Source organism: Siphateles boraxobius, unplaced genomic scaffold (assembly GCF_051911475.1).
Source record: "Siphateles boraxobius isolate OS27281-9 unplaced genomic scaffold, OSU_SipBor_1 143, whole genome shotgun sequence".
NCBI classification, from domain to species: Eukaryota; Metazoa; Chordata; class Actinopteri; order Cypriniformes; family Leuciscidae; genus Siphateles; species Siphateles boraxobius.
The window spans coordinates 815,205-835,912 of record NW_027508748.1 but is presented as its reverse complement, the minus strand read 5'-3'; the positions used below and the strand labels follow the sequence as shown (position 1 = coordinate 835,912).

The window sequence follows — 20,708 nt, the reverse complement described above, 5'->3', positions numbered from 1 at the left end:
GTTTGGAATGAACCGCCACATCCTCACACAGTTCTACACCAGCACCGTCGAGAGCATCCTGACTGGCTGCATCACTGCCTGGTTTGGCAATACTACCAGCCGTAACCGCAAAGCCTTGCGAAGGGTGGTGCGCACTGCCAGCCGTATCATCGGAGGTGAGCTTCCCTCCCTCCAGGATATATATGCCAGGCGGTGTGTGAAGAAAGCTCGGAGGATCATCAGAGACTCTAGCCACCCGAGCCATGGGCTGCTCTCACTGCTACCCTCAGGCCGGCGGTACCGCAGCATCAGGACACACACCAGCCGACTCCATGACAGCTTCTTCCCACAAGCAATTAGATTTCTAAACTCTTGATCCCTCATGATCAATAACCATAAACATTCTAACTGTCAACACAGCACAACATAACCTACTGCATTTACATAATATATATATATATATATATATATATTTGCACCTTACGAGTATCTATTCTATGTATAATTACCTCTTTTTGTATTTTTGTATACTGTTGTATATTGTAAATTGTTGTATATTGTATATTGTTGTATATTGTAAACTGTTGTATATTGTACATTGTATATTATTTATTGTTCTGTTAGTGTATATGGTACTGTGAGTAATTGTGCGCACATTAGATGTGTAATCTATGTAAATCTGATGTTTGCTGTAATTGTTTTCGTCACATCGTGTCATACTGCTATGTTGCTCGGAACTGCACCTAAGAATTTCACCCACTGTTGCACTTGTGTATATGGTTGTGTGACAATAAAAGGATTTGATTTGATTTGATTTGATAAACAGGCAAGGTATATATAACACAGAACTAACAATGAAAATGGGGAACAGCTGAGTGCAATGAAGATGGGGAACAGCTGAGTGCAATGATGCAGTGATGGGTACAGACAAGGATTGTGGGGAATGCAGTTCATAAAGTGGATGACACCGTGGGGAAGGAGGACATCTAGTGGACACCTGGGGAACACAAACCCAACACTGTGACACTGTGCTGTAGCATAACATTTAAGGCTGTGAGTCTACTTAACTAGTGTCCCCCAAAGGAAGGCTGAGACAGTCAATTTCCTTTTGTTCTATTAAACAAAAATAAGTATTTTATCTCTGTTGTAAGTTACTGGGGAAATTAAGCACTCACAGCCCAAATGGTTAACACATCAACAAGCTGCCCAACGAGTTTAATGACGAGGGGACGGGCTGCTTCAGAGTAGCAAGCAGACTGAGTAGGAGCTGAGCAAACTTGTTAACTTCTCTAAAGTTCTTTTTGTTTTTTCTACACTCCTTTCCCCAATGTCCATGTTTACCACAGTAATAACAACTACTGCCCTCTCTCTTAGGACATTTGCGTTTCTGTTGATTCTCTGTGTTGACCATAAAGGATGCTGCTGCAATTTTTACTCTTGCCGTGACATCAGAGTCTCTTTCCCAAGTAGCTAACCTGTCCAAGTTGTTTTGCAGGGTTCTACTGGACCATGTTAATTCTAAGTAAGGCAATGCATTTCTATGTTCTGACAAAAGACCATGAAACCAGGCGCGAACTAGAGGACCATTATCATCTAACACCTTCTCTGAAGTGTCAGCAATCCCGCTGTAAGCTGCAGCGGGCTGGCAAAATCTTTCTGTGTACTCACAAACAGTTTCACCCTTCTTCTGTAAACAACTAGTGATCTTCAACCAGTCAATTTTGGGTCCAACAATGTTCTTCAACGCTTTCAGAACTCCCTCTCTCAATTAATATTTTCTGGCATGTTGTAGTTCAGAAGTAACAGCAGACTCAAAACTGTTGAATTCAGATTCAGTTCGAATTTGTGACATCAGCTGTGTGACTTCTGCCAACGACATGCCGTGAAGACTCATTTTACTGATCAATGCCCTTCTAAATTCAGAAAAATCTGCGCGTACTGAAGGTAAGCTTTGGGATATTTTTTCTATATCCTTAGGTCTTAACACTTTGGCAACAGTTTGGTTTTGGACAACAGAAGAGTTGAGAGGAATACTTTCAGTTCCCTCAATTCCCTGAGATCTTCTTGCGACACATACCTTTACTGAATCTACAGGCTTATCAGTTTCTGATTGGATGGCTACATCTGTTTCAAAGAAAGCTTTTAAATCAGGATAAATCTCATCTGACTTTTGGTCTTCTGAGTCACATTTGGTTGAGGCCTTGTTATGGCCCACCTTTTTCGTGAGACAGGAAACTCGAGTGAACAATTGTTTGTTCTGTTCTTTTAACTTAGCTATACACCTAGATTGTTCTTGTGCAATGGATAAGCTAAATTCCATGTGACAGAAAATAATGCCTTTTATGTTTCTCTTCCTGATACATGCACCCAACACCTTCTTGCATTCTTCAATAGACCATACTTTTTCTGGGTGAATACCAAATTTCTTTCTCATATCCAATCTGACTGACTCAGTCACTATGGAGTCCATCTGCATCCCTAACAATGACCTGAACTCACTGTCTGTCCATAAAGAAGTACCAAGACCACCTTTTTCTGTTGTGGGGATTAGTCTAGCATTCCTTCTAAACATTGTTGTGAGTTTTCTTTGTTGCCAACACAAACAGACACTAACATTTCTCTGATCCACAGAGGGTACACTCGTTAACACAGATTACTGTTGTTAATGCTAACCTTCTCTGCCTAAAGCAAAGGATACACAAATTACTAGCAATTTATGCTAAAATCTTCCCTGCCTGAAAAAAACTTTTGCCACTTCCCTGGCAAAGCAGAGGATAAAACAATATTAACATGTACGTTAATCTTCCCTGCCTGAAACAGAGGGTTCAATATATTAGCTCTTGATGCTAATCTTCCCTAACTTTATAGAGGATAAAACACTTCCCTGGCAAAGCAGAGGGTAAACAGTATTAACATGTACGTTAATCTTCCCTGCCTGGAAAACAGAGGATACATTTCATCTCTAAAAGCAACTTTAGAGGATAACTTTAATTAACAAACCCTACAGCTGTCTGTTAACTTCTTCTCTGATGGCGCAGAGGAATAGATTTTTTTTTTTACTGGTTTTTCAACGGTTCTTTGAATGGAGTGAAACTCACCAAATTTTTGTTGTATAGAAATATTCCGCCTGGAAATCTTGGTTCAGCTTGAAGTTTTCAATCTGGAGGAAGCAAATCGTTCGTTGTATGGAAAAATTCCTTCTAGAAACTCAGCCAGAGATCTTTGTTGAGCTTGGTTCTGGAACTCAGTCAGCTTTGTTGAGATCTTTGAAGAGATTCAGTTCTGGAACTCAGTCAGCTTTGATGAGATCTTTGTTGAGATTCAGTTCTGGAACTGGAATCGCAGATGGATCTCACAGCGGGGTTTGAGACGGGCTCTGCCTTATCTCTCCCTTCACCTGTGAGATCCAGTGCCTCAGTCCCGGGTTCGGAAGCACGCGCTGCGGTTTCTTCCGCTCGGGCTGAGGCACCAATGCTGCAGCTATCCAGTTCTGAGGAACTTGATGTTGTTAGTGTTGAGGGAGATGTGGAGGATTCGCCACCCCACACTCCTGAGAGTGATGAGCTTATGGAGGTGTTAACAAGAGCTGTTGAAAAACTTAATATTGAATGGCCAGTGACTAGACAGGAGTCTGTTTCTAAATCAAAGTTGGATGAGAGATTTTTGCCGTCACGTGTGCAGCCTCCACGCCGGTGCCTGCCGTTTTTCCATGATCTCCACACCGAGGTGTCGAAATCATGGAGAAAACCGGTGTCATATAGAGTGTTTAGTCCCCAGACTTCAACATACGCTAATATTATGGGAGCCAAGGCTCATGGTTATGGTGCTTTGCCTCGTGTGGAAGAGACGCTTGCGAGCCATCTCTCCCCCGAAGCAGCATCATCTTTTAAGGCACCGGCATTACCCACCAAGCCTTTAAGAAACACTTCGGCTTTGGTGGGTAAAGCATATTCGGCAGCAGGTCAGGCTGTGTCATGTCTGCATACTATGTCAATCTTGCAGGCATACCAGGCTGATCTGCTAAGGGACATGAGTGACAGTGAGGAGGTCAGTACTGACGTAGTTCGCGAACTGCGTCAGGCTGCTGATTTATCCCTGCGTGCCACCAGAGAATCGGCCAAATTAATGGGTCGTTCTATGGCAGCTCTGGTGGCCGCAGAAAGACATTTGTGGTTAAATCAGACTAATATTAAAGAGAGAGAAAAAGCTTTTCTTTTAGATGCTCCTCTTTCTCCCATGGGGTTGTTTGGTGATGCTGTGAATTCAGTTATCGATAAATTCCAAGAAGAAAAGAAACAAACTGCAGCTTTTAAAAAGTTTCTTCCCCTTAAAGTTCATGTCCCTGGGGCTGCTGGGCGGGAGCAGCCCCGGCCGTCTTCGAGCTCATCACATAGAGCGCAGCAGAGGCAGAGTGTCGCGTCTCGTGCTCCCCCTGCTGGACAGTGGGCTCAGCCGCGACACTCTCAGCCGAAGCCTTCTCCCAGTAGAACTGATCTGAGGACAGTTATATTGGCTAAGAAGGCTTCGGCTAAGAAGAAGTCCTGACGCCAAGCCGTTCAGGATGCTGAGGGTGGTCCCCACCGAGGCGGAAAGGTGTTCACCTCTTTTTACGGTGCCCATTCCTCCTCGGTGCCCTCAGGGGCTCGTTCTGCCAACCCCGCCTTTATGCCGGGGCACAGACGATCCCAGCGAGCGTTTTCCCGAGGGACGCTCGCTCCCTCTGAGGAGGGTCTCAGAGCGGTCAGACCAGTTGTTCCCTGCCCGCCGTTACAGGGCGCTGCGTCTGCTGCTCAAGTTACACCAGAGGCCAGTCTCGAGAGGCTGGTACCCTTAGTAGAATTTCTGGCAGAGTGGAAAAGCCTTCCAAAAATATCTCATTGGGTCCTGCAGACAGTAGAAAAGGGTTATGCTATCCAGTTCAGGTGTCGTCCACCAAAATTCAGAGGGGTTCTGCACACAGTGGTGGGCCCCGAGCAGGCTCTGGTATTGGAACAAGAGGTGAAAACGCTCCTTCAAAAAGAGGCTATAGAACGGGTTCCTCCTCCCAGTTTGGAGTCAGGTTATTACAGCCGATATTTCATCGTTCCAAAGAAGGATGGGGGGTTGCGTCCAATTTTAGACCTGCGCATATTGAATCGCTCGGTAGGGAAGCTAAAATTCAAGATGCTCACTATCAAGCAGATCGTGTCTCAAATCAGGTCCGAGGACTGGTTTGTCACGATAGATCTGAAGGACGCATACTTCCATGTGTCCATCCTTCCACAACACAGGAAGTTCCTGAGGTTCGCCTTCGGGGGCGAGGCGTACCAGTACAGGGTTCTTCCGTTTGGCCTAGCTTTATCTCCCCGCACTTTCACGAAATGCATGGATGCAGCACTAGTGCCTCTGAGGCTTCAGGGCATTCGTATTCTCAATTACATCGACGATTGGTTGATTTTAGCTCAGGCCGAGCAGATGGCGGTTCGGCATCGAGATGTCGTCCTCGCTCATATCAGAAAGTTGGGGTTGAGGCTGAACGCAAAGAAAAGTGTATTATCTCCTTCCCAGAAGACCACTTTTCTGGGTGTCGTTTGGGATTCGGTATCGATGCGGGCGCGACTCTCTCCGACCCGCATCGCTTCGATTCTCTCAGCTGTGAAACAAGTGAAGCTAGGCCAGCTACTCACTGTCAAGCAGTTTCAGAGACTGTTGGGTCTGATGGCAGCAGCGTCCAACGTTATACCTTGCGGCCTGTTGTACATGAGACCGCTACAGTGGTGGCTCAGGACCAAGGGATTCTCCCCGAGGGGAAATCCGCTCCGCACGTTCAAAGTCACGCGGCGCTGCCTTCGTGCTCTGGTCATGTGGAGAGAAACTTGGTTCCTATCCAAAGGTCCTGTGCTGGGGGCTCTTTGTCGTCGCATAACGCTAACGACGGATGCTTCCCTCACAGGGTGGGGGGCGGTCATGAGTGGTCGCCCAGCCCAAGGTCTGTGGCAGGATCATCATCTTTCGTGGCACATAAATTGTCTAGAGATGTTGGCTGTGTTTCAGGCTCTGAAACACTTCCTAACAGACCTGAGAGGCCATCATGTGTTAGTTCAATCAGACAACACGTCGGTGGTCTCTTATATAAATCATCAGGGGGGCCTGCGGTCTCGCCGGCTTTACAAGTTGGCCCGTCAGATCCTCCTGTGGTCCCAAGGGAAGCTACTATCTCTGAGAGCAATGTATCTCCCTGGGTATTTGAATGTGGTAGCAGACTCCCTGTCGAGGCAGGGGCCGAGGCCAGGGGAATGGAGACTCCACCCCGAGGTGGTGGAGCTCCTTTGGTTGAGTTTCGGTCGCGCCGAGGTGAACCTATTCGCTTCCAAGGAGACCACTCATTGTCATCGGTGGTTCTCCATCACTCTTCCAGCCCCCCTGGGGTTGGATGCTATGGTGCAGCCGTGGCCGAGGTCACGTCTGTACGCCTTTCCCCCGATTGCTCTGTTACCAGGAGTTCTGGAGAGGGTCCGCCGGGACGGGGTCAGTCTACTACTAGTAGCCCCGTTCTGGCCGGCCCGAGTATGGTTTGCGGACCTGATTTCTCTCCTGGACGGTTCTCCTTTGGAGCTCCCGGTCAGGAGGGATCTACTCTCCCAGGCGGGGGGCACGATACTTCACCCCCGCCCAGAATTGTGGAAACTGTGGGCTTGGCCTCTGAGGGGGCCCAGCTCATAGACTCCGGTCTCTCAACCGAGGTTGTTGAGACCATTCTTAACTCCAGAGCTCCATCCACGAGGAAGCTTTATGCCTTGAAGTGGAAACTTTTCACTTCTTGGTGTGGAGAACACCTGCAGGACCCAGTTAACTGCCCAGTGGGTGCAGTGCTGGAATTCCTGCAGGAGCGCTTCTCCACAGGGTTATCCCCCTCCACACTAAAGGTGTATGTGGCGGCACTAGCTGCTTACCACGTCCCTTTCAGTGGAGTTTCTCTTGGGAGACACCCGCTTATAACTCGTTTCCTCCGTGGCACTTTGAGGCTGAGGCCAGCAGTTCGTACGAGGGTGCCGACTTGGGATCTGGCCATTGTATTAGAAGGTCTTTCCCTAGCTCCTTTTGAACCTATAGAAGAAGTTCCCGAGAAGTTTCTCACTTTTAAGACTATCTTTTTGCTTGCTATCTCTTCACTAAAAAGAATCGGAGATTTGCAGGCTCTGTCGGTTTCACCCTCGTGCCTGGAATTTGCACCTGGCATGGTTAAAGCTTTTCTGCATCCTAGACCAGGTTACGTTCCTAAGGTTCCTACTAATATTGTTAGACCTACGGTTCTGCAGGCTTTCTGTCCTCCTCCATTTATGTCATCGGACCAGGAGAAACTTAATTCACTCTGCCCTGTTAGGGCATTAGACGCTTATGTCCACAGAGCTGCCCTGTGGAGGAAATCAGAACAACTTTTTGTATGTTTCGGGCCACCCAGGAAAGGGTGTCCGGCGTCTAAACAGAGAATGAGCAAGTGGGTGGTTGAGGCTATCTCACTTGCTTATGAGTCGGCTGGCCAGCCTTCACCTTTGGTTGTCCGAGCTCACTCTACCAGGAGTATGGCTGCTTCTAAAGCTCTTTTGTCGGGGGTTTCCCTGAGTGATGTTTGTGATGCGGCTGGATGGTCTTCACCGCATACTTTTATTAAGTTCTATGACCTAGACTTAAGCTCTACCCCTGGGGCACAGGTGCTCTCGTCCTCTGTGCGCTAGTCTCACATGACGGTCATTTGGTCCTATGGCGACGTGGGTATTCGCGTTCCCGCAGCGTTTGACGCAGCTCGAAGTTCCCTTGAAAGGGAACGTCTCGGTTACGTATGTAACCCTAGTTCCCTGATAGGGAACGAGACGCTGCGTCGCTCCGCCATACTCCCGGCACTCCCGTTAGCGCTTCCTTCAAGCCTATCAGAAGCTAATGCGCTTGTGTTTTTGGGGTGCTTTATAGTTTCCTGGTCGATGACGTCACCCGCCTATGACGTTTCATCTCTCCATTGGGCTGATTCCATACGTGCTTCATGACGCACAACGCAGGGGCGTTCCCGCAGCGTTTGACGCAGCGTCTCGTTCCCTATCAGGGAACTAGGGTTACATACGTAACCGAGACGTTATGCAACATCATTAATGAAGGCCCTTCGGGAAAGCTACACCAATTCACCTGCGCCAATTTGTCCTCCGATGCACCTGCCCCCATCGCCAAATCCTTCGAACAGGTTCCTAAGGAGGAGGCCGTCAGCCTCTACCTAGCCCGGCAGTCACGCTACAAGAAAACCTAATCACAAATTTTTTTTTCACACAGACAAGTCTAATGATTTAGTTGTATTTATTTTAGTTGTTAGTTATCTTCTTTCCTTCTGTCCCTATTATCTCATTTGGTGGTGGTTTCCTGCATGTTTTGTTTTTTCTTTGTGTGCTGTTGCTTTGGTTTTACTTTGCATAAAATCATTACTTTTTTTCGTCAATAATAAGTGGCAATAATTGTCGCTGTACCCCATTCAAGGGGTCCTGCATGCTGCATGTCTGCTTCTCTGTCTGTTATTTGCATGAAATTTGTTGTATGTAATTCAAAATAATTTACCAATCATTTTACCTGTGCCTTGTCAACCTCTGTGTGTGGTGGTGTCTGGGCACACTGTGTGTCTGCTTGATGTGCTTTTGCATGTATCACTGCATATGCATGCATGAAATTGTGTGTGTGTGTGTGAGAGAGATAGAGAGAGAGAGAGAGAGAGAGAGAGAGAGAGAGAGAGAGAGAGAGAGAGAGAAAGAAAGAAAGAAAGAGAACCATCATTTGACCCTCAGGTAAGACCACACTATTGCAGGCAAAAGAAACATTGAGTTTAAACATTAAGTTTAAAACCCTGTAAGTAGGTTGGAAACGCCTGTCTCTTATGCATGTTTTTTGTGTATGCAACACATATCCTGTCATCTATAGCTGTTGTTCAAAGGACTCAGTGTAAAAATATTGGTAAAGTAAACATAAACCATGAGCATACTTGTGCGTGCTGGCTTGAAGGGGATCATGATCCTGCCTGAAGTGTGAGTGAGTATGCTATGTGTAGCAAAAACGGATTCAGGCAGCATGCCTCAAATCCAGGATGCTGCGTTAGGCATGTTACATCTGCTGGCCGCGGGGTGAGGTCCTCGACCAGTGACCAAAACGCGCTCACCTCCCTACAACACAAGCTCTACACCACAGTTTCCATGGGACGACACCGCCCACACAGACACCTGCCAAAAACAGCGACACAGACGCTTACTACTCACTCCCTGTCCCGGTAAGCCTGACGGTGTCAATGACAATCAATCAGGAGGAAAACTAATTGGCAATATCAACAATAATAGCACTGAAGACATGACCAACCTACTCGGCGTCGGCTACGTTTGCAAACAACATTTTAACCGGAGAAAGTGGTAAAAGCTTAGAAATAAACACTAGGGGTTCACAGGTGGGACTGTCAAGCTAGCCCATAGCTAGCATAATATACCTTCTATTTATAGATCTTCTGACTAAGTTTAGGGTACTTATCTGAGCCAACGACATAATCACTGTCACTAAAGAAAACGATATTATTCACTGACAGTAAAAAAAAAAAGGTGTTATTGTATGCACTGCTGTTCATAGACTACTAGCTCCAGCGGTCATTGCTGCGTTTCTAAATTTTTCTAGCAACTCACCAGGACACTCCACCAACTCTCCAGTCATTCTCCTCTGACCATGCATTTATTTGTCTTTGACGGCCATCGGCTCTCTGTATTTCCTCATTCGCCCTCTCACGTCTAAACAGTTTGAAATTAAATGGCTGGGGGCCATCATAAATGTTAACTGTGGGTCTTGCCACCTCTTCCTCATCCATGTTAGACGCCATAGTCAGTGCTAGAACTAGTTCTAGTAGCTGAGAAAGGCTGAGGCTTCTACCACGTCTACCTCATGTGACGTCATCGCCGAGTTGCGTAAAAAATAACCGTCACTTACCAGAAACTACAAAAACTGGACTTTAACACCATTTTGGAGACATTTCTAATGTTATATACATATATTGACTGCTTTATGTACCCATTAATCTAAAGTGGTGTTTAACCTGCAAGATGCCCTTTAAGTAATAAATGAAAAGCAAAGTTATTATAAAACTTATCTCAATTAAAAACTCATCTTAAACTACAGTATGAGATGGTTAAAAGCAAAACTGCTAAATCACAAAGTACCAGAGGCTAGACGAAACAAACTTCTATAAATGCAATATCCAACTGTCTGTGCTGGCAAGGATATACCCATTATCACTGCTACAAGTTCCCCATCAGAAAGGGTTTTTAGCACAGGTGGAACATTGTAGGGTGCCTGCGTTCCTCCCTGAAACCTCAAAATATTGATAGGTTAGTGTTCTTGGCCAAGAACTTTTAAGGTTCTATTTAGTTATTTTTGTTTATTATTGTATATGTTAATGTTCAACAACATAAAGCTTTAAAATTATTCACTTTAAGCGGTCTAAAATAAAGAAAAGAGACAATTTTTTGTACTCCTGCACTTTATTATACTGAATGTCCTGTGTTTTTTTGTTGTTGTTTTGTTTTTTGTACTTGAGTGCAATACATTTTGGTTGAAAAAATGAGAATCGTGTAAGTGAATCGTGATCTCAATTCCCATGGAGAAAAATCATGATTCACATTTTAGTAAGAATCGTGCAGCCCTACTCTGTGCTGTGTCTTCTGATCAGATATTAAAGCGAGTTAATACAAACAAACAAATTTTTACTTATTCCCTCACCCATTGAGAATATTCAATTCAATTCAATTCAAATTTATTTGTATAGCGCTTTTCACAATACATATTGTTTCAAAGTAGCTTTACAGAAAGTGCATTTCAGAAATGTACATAGAAAAATACAGTTAGTTAATCATGTATTCATTTAGGGCATAACATATCGTCGGCGTTGAGTCGTCTCTTCACAGTCGTCGAGTCGTCTCTTCACAGGCGTTTAGTCATCTCATCGCAGGTGTTGGGGCATCTGAAGTCTCCGTGAGAGGCTGGATACAAACTGGACCTGACGAACGCCATTTACCTCGGGACTAACGTCCCGAGAAAACAGCAGAAGAGCAGATGGGAAATAATTAGCATAGCTGCTGTTCATAATATTAATGCATTCGATCTGATTCAACAGTGGTATTAAGGGTAAGCATTATGTGAATGCTTGGCTAAAGAGATGCGTCTTTAATCTAGTTTTAAACTGGGACAGCAAGTCTGAGCCTCGAACAATATCAGGAAGGCTGTTCTAGAGTTAATGAGCTAAAATTGAGAACGGCCTCCCTCCTTTAGTGGACTTAGATATCCTAGGAATGACCAGAAGCCTCGAATTTAGTGATCTTAAAGGACGCGATGGATTGTAGGGCGATAGAAGGTCCATTAAATACACAGGAGCTAAACCACTTAGGGCTTTATAGGTCAGTAGTAGTACTTTGTAATTGATACGGAACTTAATAGGTAACCAGTGTAGAGATGATAAAATTATTGTTATATGATCATATTTTCTTGACCTAGTAAGAACTCTAGCAGCTGCATTTTGCACTAACTGTAGCTTGTTTATTGAGGATGCAAGACAACCAGCTAATAAAGCATTACAGTAATCTAGTCTCTATTGGAACAAAAGAGGCTAACTTCTGTCAACCACGTGTATAAGCGAGGACAAAAATAAATTTAATTTGAATCAATATTGATTCTGGAATAAAAAAAAATCCATTTTAAAATCGTAAACAAAAAAATCGCAATAGGTGAATCGATTTTATTCTCCCAGCGCTAACACACACAAACACGTTCCTTAAAATGTTTACAAATACATTAAGCACAAACACACACACACACGTTAGGTTTCCATGTTTTATGAGGACTTTCCATAGAAATTATGATTTTTATACTGTACAAACTGTATATTCAATCCCCTAATCCTATTTTATGTATTTTTACAACATGTACTAATGAGTATTTGTATTTCATATTAACATTATTATGCTATTTATTTTGTAAGTGGTCATGTTTATCTTTGGATATAGGTTTAATGTGTATCGAATTAATTGATTGAACTTAATTGATTGAACTTTATTGAACTGTATCATTGTTCTCTACAGGTTGTATGATTGTTGTGTCACAGATGAAGGTAGTGTTGCTCTGGCTTCAGCTCTGAGATCAAACGCTTCACACCTGAGAAAACGGAATCTGTCTGGGAATAAACTAGGAGACTCAGGAGTGAAGCTGCTTAAGGATCTGAAGGAGGATCCACATTATAAACTGGAGACACTAGAGTAAGAATGGGTTTTAACGATTTTCATCATCATATTTTCATTAAAATTTCAAATGGCTGATTTAATCACTAGAAATACAAGTAAACGGTTCAGGTTCAGTAACACCACATGTGTGTTTTAATATTTTGTCTGAGATCATCAGATTTTGAGTCTTAAATTCAGCTTCAGTTTCTGTAGGTCTCTGAACTTTAAACTGTGTTTAATATGAGCTTAATTCTGCTCATACTGTTGTGACTGATTGTGAAAATAATATGAATGGTATTTTCAGCTTTTCCCCTTTAACTGTCTCTGTATGTATATTTACACAGCCGAGTTCAGGCTGCTCTTAAGCGACTCTGTGTCTGCTCAAAGTTCTGTGGAAAGACACAATGCCGCATAAAAGCAAACTGAAAATATGACGGGTCTGACCCGCCTCAGCCGCTAGTATCAAAGATGACTCTGATATTGTTTTGGTTCAGTGTAAATGAACGTGAACTTGTGCCGCTCTAAACTACGTCATTGTCATGACAACCAAACGCGCAGCGCGAGAATCAAGAAGCGGAAGACAACACATATAGGCCGAGCTCCATATTGTTTTAGCCAAATAAAAAAATGTCAGCCAACAAGGGACAATAAAGTAAAAGTGTCCTGTACTCACATCGTGAAGCAAACCACCAAAATAACAGAGTCGTCGACGTGTGTAATCAATTGGCTTTCGCTGTTCGTAATCTTCCTTTGAAGAGACTGGCAGATCAATCCACTGCTACATTTCTCTCAGATACGGTAAATGCTTATTCGGCGGCATTGTGTTATATTATATTCCAAAAATCAGGATGATATTTCACCCACACACAACCTGTCTGAAACGCTAACGATAGCATAATTGTTCTTTCTGGTTCTTTGAAAAAAAAAAAAACGCAAATTTTTTTTCGAGCTCTTTTAATCCTGCGGTGATCTACCCGATGTAAAAATTCATAATTTCTTTGCAGCATTTGTGCCATCTAGAACAATTTTATTAAGAAACAGAAAATAGCTATCAGTACCACAGAATTATGACAAACATCAAAGTGTGAGATAGCTATAGCACACAGAGGACATTTAAAATTCTGTATTTTTATTTATCTCGAATTTTATTTCTCTGTTAATTATTTTTAAATTCATTTTATAACACTTTGTTAAAACTGTAGTTTTAAAATAGTAATGTTAAAAGTATTATTTCCTGCGCATCAGATAAATATTTCATTTATGCCACATCAGAGAAGCAATAAACATTCTGTGTAAATGCACATTTTGTGATTTTATGCCACTTCAGATTTGGTTTCTGTGCCGCTTTTTCTGTTTAAAAACGCCTTATGTGTGTGATAATCTGAGATTTGGGTTGTTTGTTATTAACTGATATTAAATTTGTAGTGAGTGTAATGAATATTTCTGCTGGTTCTGTATCAGCTGTCTGTTGTGTGAAAGTGACCTTTCATTTGCTTTTGATTTTTTAAAGTGACTATAGCATCAGATAGAAGCTATATTATCATGTTTGAGAATGAATTAATATAGATTATCTAGTTAGTTTTCTTATCAAAAGATGTGACTGACGTAATATCTCATACTGCATATGTGACTGTTTTTTGTGTTTTATTTTAGTTTATAGATGACAGTCTGATCTTCTGATGATCACCTGATGGTGAATAAGGATCCACTACAGAGACTCACAGTCAACAGAATCAACAGAGACTGAAGATACAGTAACTTCACTATTATAAATTAAGACTTAATTCAGATTTCAACGATCCTTTGACAGACCTTATGAGGCAGCAGAGAAACACCTTTTATTTGACAGCAGAAAATTACAGTTTCTCATTCATAGATTAACCATTTTATTTGTATAAACACAGCATACATTTTTAAAATGATGAGTTTTACAGTAAATATGGAGCCTGGATGTGTTTCTACCAGCTGATGGAGACAGACTAATGAAAGATTTAATTTTCATATTTATGAGGGGGGAAAAACAGTTCAAAGCTCACTTTTGGATAACAAACAATGGAAGCTTGAGTGTAAACATCAATGGTGGCGCTGTTTCCCCCTGGGTGCAACCGATCTCCAGAGCCAGAGAGAAACTGCTGTGGGGGAGTTGCTTCTGTTGGAGCTGCACACTAAAAGTCAAAAATCTATATTTTCTGACCAAATGTTAGACACTATACAAAGGATTGTGCACACAATAGACACTTGTCGATTTTTAGAGTGTGGTTTTGTTCATATTTATGGGTAGTTTGATTTTCACAGCTTTATTGCCGTTTTTATGCACTCTATGATCTTTAGGTACTCCTGGTACATTGTGGCATGCTTTATGCATGCGTTGAGATGCGGAATAGGCAATATATTAAGAAAACGCTCATCATGGTTTAGCATTCTCTCCCATATATATTTAAGTAATTAAATCAATATAAATATGTGATTAGACTAATGGCTTAAATGAACTACTATTAGTTGACTAGAAAAAAAACTTTAGTCGTGCACGGGCAGCCCTACTTATTTCACATATTTTCTAACCAGTCCGTCACACAGGGCGTTCTGAGTGAGCAGCGCGTAATCTTCAGAAATGCGCTCTCTGCTCTGGAGGAAACACTACCACTCCGCTCACATGCTCTGGTGTGAGATAATGTATATCTTCCTCTGTTGTCCGAAAGTTGATTGACAGCTTTTAGATGCATTATTGGCATCGTCACCCTCTGGTTACATGAATGTGTCACCTCATCAGAACCGAAAACATGGGGATTTTTTTAAAGACAATAATCGCACAACCTATTCGATATTCTATAATAAAAAACAACTAATCGAATATTCTAAAATTGTGAATCATCCCTAATTTTTCTATTTATGTTAATTTATATTGGTTACAACCTGCCCAACTTAACTATGTCCTCCACTCATTTGTCATGGCTTTGAGCCGGTCGTGACAAATATGTGGGCTCAATTGTTATTTGATAAAGATTAATTCGTAGTTTGTTAGTTTGATAAATATGGAGGCTTGTCCATTGTTTGTTAAGTGATAAATATTTGTCCAATTTGTTTGGTAGCCGACAAATATGTATAAGTCCGTTCGGTTTGGTAAGAGAGTGTTCATCTAGTTCTGTTTAATGTGATAAAATAGGAGACTCATTATTTGTTTAAATTATTTATTCATTTTATTACATTGATGAATTCGTTACAATTTTTTTTCTCTCTCGATAATATTCGTTCAGTAAAAACTTGGTAAGGATTGGCTACGTTTGTATATTTGAAGAGATAATTGTCTTGGATTAGGCTTTTCCAACCCTATCTAACAGCGAATTTGTCCTAATTCGCACGATTTAACCAATTGGCTATATCGTACAAAAACGTACGATTGTTTAATGGCATATAACACACCCCCATGTAACGGCAAATTCATACTAATTCATTAAATCAAACTATACCCTACGATTTTGTTCATCGCATTCAAGAAGCGTGACCCAATTCTCGTTCGCACATCGCGATATTTATCAGCAGTTGACACGGTGTTCGATATAAAGTTTATTATATGTTCTTTACTAATCCATAATCTTCGATCATTTTATTATATATATATATATTTATATATATTTGGAATTAATGGAAGTAGTAACTACTACTGTTGTATTTTGTGTTTATAATACACAAATCTTACCACGTTTTTACCGCAGTTAGCCTATGTGTACAGTGGTGTTTTGTAGTACAGTAACTTTTTACCATAGTTAGTTAGTTCAGCCTTGTTATATATAGTAAAAACACAGTTACAACAACACTTACCGTGCTTTTAATACATTTGATGTACAATCCAGAAGTCTTGAGACTTTGAGATCCTTCCTCCTTTTTTGGTCACACTTTTATTTTATTGTATTGCCATGTTATTTATTTGTTTTTATTTAGTCTTATGATTGTGGGAGAATCTTGGTCATTGTTGTAAATAGTTATACACATAAAATGTTTAATAAATAAAGAATCACAAAAAAAATCCAAAAGTTGTAATTCACTATTTTTTTGTCTTGCAGGTACCTCACATACATCTCATTCTCCTCCATCTACACACTCCACAACATTTAATCCAACGGCCCTTTTAGAGCCATCACTTGCAAAAGCTCTCCTACTCTGTTACTCTCTTACACGAACACACACACACACTGACTGTCCGTCTGTCTTTCCATTTTTCTTTGCCTATTTATCTTTGCATTCTTTCTCTTCTTTTCTTCACTATGGCATCTTGTCAAATTTCATCAGGTTTTGACCAATTATGTCAGGAAGCTGCAATTATTTCAAGCGATCTTGAAATCAAAGCTGACAATGCTGAACTTGAAGCAGCACCACAAATTCTACAAACGTTCAATCCTCCACTGGTAATGTTAAATACATTTAAGTTTTCTTCATTTAGTTATTTTTTATTTACATGAAGTTGCTTTAATAAATGTGTATTGTTTTTATCTATTATGATTATGTAATTTTTAGGTGAACTATGGGTGACATACTTTAAGGGTGGTCATCTCTGTCTCTAAGCCAAATGCAAACGCATTCATTTAAAGTAAAAAAGAAGTTGCAAAGAATTCCTTTTTAAACTAATTTTAGCTCATCTTGGCAGAACTCTGTTAGCTGTAAACCTGTCCTGGTTTATAAAAATGTATAGTTTACTGTACATAAATTTGTGAAATGCCATAAAATTCTTAATCCTAAATTTATGTGCTTTACTAACAGTCAGTCCAGTGGTCTGCATTGTCTGAAATTGAATTTTTGCTAATTTTTACAGCACATGACTGCAATCCTGTGTTCTTGTGTGTGATTAGACAGGTACTTAGCCACAAACAGACAGGCAGGCAGAGAGTGGTGATGGTACAAGTAATAGGCTATAAAACAGATTTTAATTGGCAATATATGGAAGAGTCTATTTTTCCATACATATGGACTATTCCTTTAGGAAATTGATAATTGCTATAAATTATTGTATTACTGTATTGACGAACCCTACCCAAAAATACTACTAAAACGGAATGAAATGGTGAATCCTGTGAATGGTGTTTCAGAGTTCTTTTAACAGTGGGGCCCAAAATAGTTATTTTAATTAATATTATCATTTTTTTCAATTACAGGTCAATCTTTAAGCATCCAGTGCAGGATATTAAGTTTGGAAGGTCAAGGTGTGTGTGAAGGATCACAGCCTAACTTCATCACTGTTTGCCTCCTCCTATAACTTCAGCAGGCAGTACCAGGAAGAGGCACCATGCACCCTTGAGTTTTTTCAGAGGTTAGTCATTATCATATTTGCCATTCATATATATTAGACTAAATTGTGTCACTAACCTTGTCTTGACAGTATTTATTAAGGACTTTTTAAGGATTTTTTGGTTCACAAACGTTTTGTCAGCTGACTACTGGTATGAACAATATGGCCCTGGTTTCCATACAGGGCTTAGCTTAAAGGTAGTTCACCCAAAAATGAACCTTCTGTCAGTAATTACTCTCCCTCATGTTGTTCAACCCCGTAAGACCTTTGTTCATCTTCGGAACACAAATTAAGATTTTTTTGATGAAATCTGAGAGCTGGATCACTCCTCCATAGGCTTCTAAGGGATTGAAACTTGTTCCCCGAAAAGTTATTAAAGACATCGTTAAAATAGTCCAAGTGACTACAGTGGCTCAATCTTAAGTTTATCAAGCGACGAGAATACTTTTTGTGCGCAAAAAAAAACAAAAATAACGACTTTATTTCAACTATTCATTTCCTTCTCTGTGGGCCTCGAGACAGTTCACTAATGAACTTCACTCTTCTCTTCCACGTTATTCTCTTACGCTGTTAACATAGTGTAAACAGTGTCAAGTCAAGTCACCTTCATTTATACAGCGCTTTTATCAATATATATTGTTTCAAAGCAGCTTTACAGTGATAATAGGAAATTAAAGTAACAGAGATTGTTTTGGCTTTACAGCAGCTCTAGAATAAAGTTATTGTCCAGCTAACGCTAGTTTTGATTGATTGATTCACTTCCGTTACAAAGATAATTAGTTATTAACTTAGGGGCCGCTAACACAACACCGTTCTAACAGAAAACACTTAACGCGCTCCGACCCGCTCATCTGCACAAAACCAGTGTCTGGTGGCTCCAGAACTTCTTTGAAAAAAAGCTAGTGCAGCGCTTCTGGTTTCTATGTCAGAACGTAGGCTCATTATTGGCCGACGCTGGTCATTTTTGTGATGACCCAGGAGTTAGCCAATAGTGAGCCTACGTTCTGACGTAGAACCCAGAAGCGCTGCACTATTTCCACTGTCAACAGCTTAGGAGAATGACAATGAAGACAAGAGATTGTTGAATAATGTCGTTATTCTGTTTTTTTTTTTGTGCACAAGTATTCTCATTGCTTCATAATATTAAGGTTGAACCACATGGACTATTTATGGACTAGTACTGTTTTTACTACCTTTCTGGGCTTTGACAGTTGCAATGACATTGCTGTCAATGGATGGACAGAAACCTCTCAGATTTCATCAAAAATAACTTCATTTGTGTTCTGAAAATGAACGAAGGTCTTACGGGTTTAGAACGACATGAGGGTGAGTAATTAATAAGATCATTTTAATATTTGGATTAACTATTTCTTTAAGCCAGCTCAAATATGCATTTTAGTCTGGTAAATGTCATGTTTAACATTATCATGTAGTCATGTATGCAATAAACACATTGCAAGGACTCTCTCTCTCTCTCTCTCTCTCTCTCAAAATATATAGTCAGTCCATAATTGTCATGAACTGCTCGGTGGAAACAGACAGTGGTGATCCAAATGCAGGCTTTATTGAGAGGAAGATCCAGAAACAGGTACGAGAGAACAAGCAGTAGTCAAAACCAGGTAAGCAGTCCAGATCAGCAAACATACAATGCAGGTTTAAGGCAAACGGGAAGACCAGATACAGGCAAGGAGTTCAGGAACTGTGCAACTGGAAAACACTAAGGAACTAGGCAAACACTTGATGCAGTCAGACACTTACAATACTGAGCCCCGAACCAAGGGAAAACTCAGGCTTAAATGAGGGACACTAAATATAAAACAGGTGCAACAAATAAACCATAATCAGTCCAGGGTAAAACATAAAGGAACCAATAAACTAGGACGGAGTGTCCCCCAGAGGCTCTAGTACTCCAGAGGCTCTGCGGCACTCCAGCCGCAGATCGTCACAATAATATTTCATTGTCTTTTTTTCTTTTCTGCCTTTTAGATGCTTTCTTGTCATCAATCCTGAACGTGGATCAAAAACAAAGAAAGGACAAGTAACTTCAAAGAAAACTGGCCAAGTTGTGCAAAAAAAAAGAACACCACTGCCTACAGGTTTCCTCACTTCTGCGAAAACTTGTGGACTTTTAATGGGATTTTGTTTACACTTTTATGGACCTCAAAACAGAAACAACAATTCACTGCCATTATAAAGATTGGAAGAGTCAGGACATTTTTTTTAAAATATAACTCTGATTGTATTCGTCTGAAAGAAGAATGTCATATACACCTAGAATGACTTGAGAGTGAGTAAATCATGGGCTAATTTTCATTTTTAATTTACATTTTTGGGTGAACTACCCCTTTAATTAAATGCTAAGTGTTACCTGTTTGTTGTTCAGTGTTAACATTTTATTTTATGTTGTTGTTTTTTTAAATTCAGCCAATATGTTCTCACAAGGCAATTTTCTGATATTAGCTTTTAACCAAAATAAATGTTTTAAAACCCAAAGAATGTTGGTTGCTTTTTCCTTGTGACTACTCTTATGTGTGACTTACTTTAAAGTATAATATTTTTAATTATGTAAGCAGTATTCCCTGTAAAAATACAATTTACTGCTGTAGACAAGTTTAATACTGTAAAAGTGTGTTGTATATACTGTACTTGGTAATTACAGTGGAGTACTGTAAATGCTATTTACAGTACCAGTTCTGTAAAAATACAGTATGTGGCTGGCAACCCAGCTGCCAGTATTTTACTGTAAATTTACAGTGAAAAGTTTTACAGTGTTACACTGTTGACTTTACGGAAATCAGTGCACAACCTCACTGACCCATTGGATGCCCAATTTGAAAATGACTGTACCGCAATATCATTTTCCTGCATGTAGTCCTCACATACCGGATTGTCACAATACACATTCTGAGATACGCCTCCACTGACGAGCCGCCACTGGTCTTGACAGAATTAACACGTTTTGTCCCCTTTTTTTCTTTCTTGGCTTGTTCCTCTTGTTTTCTTTGTCTTCTTTCTCTCCACTGATGAATCTTAATAAGTAATCATGTGTCTTGCTATTCTGTATTATGTAAAAGAAAATGCAGTACACCCAGAAATACGTCCTCACCATTTACTCATCTTTTACCCTCATGCTGTCAGAGATGTGTACGACTTTCCTTCTTCAGATTAACACAAATGAAGGTTTTTAAAAA

The 20,708-nt window shown here is 40.9% G+C and overlaps 1 protein-coding gene and 1 long non-coding RNA gene across 6 annotated transcripts in view; both read left to right on the top strand.

Moving 5' to 3' along the window:
- The window catches only part of LOC143738311 (NLR family CARD domain-containing protein 3-like), a 77,863-nt gene extending 63,260 nt beyond the window's left edge, over positions 1 to 14,603 (top strand). For 3 of the 5 annotated variants that reach the window (XM_077230414.1, XM_077230416.1, XM_077230413.1), the window contains one exon: positions 13,890 to 14,306. In XM_077230414.1, coding sequence (XP_077086529.1) covers positions 13,890 to 13,896 — 7 coding nt within the window. In that variant the 3' untranslated portion in view covers positions 13,897 to 14,306. Of the gene's footprint in view, positions 1 to 13,889 lie in introns of all 5 variants that reach the window. The other 2 variants (XM_077230412.1, XM_077230411.1) reach the window with 1 other exon arrangement.
- Positions 14,604 to 17,373: 2,770 nt separating this feature from the next.
- LOC143738327 (uncharacterized) lies at positions 17,374 to 19,598 on the top strand. The gene is made up of 2 exons (XR_013203887.1): positions 17,374 to 17,538; positions 19,504 to 19,598. It is a non-coding gene; the product is annotated as an uncharacterized LOC143738327 (long non-coding RNA).
- The last annotated feature ends 1,110 nt before the right edge of the window (positions 19,599 to 20,708 follow it).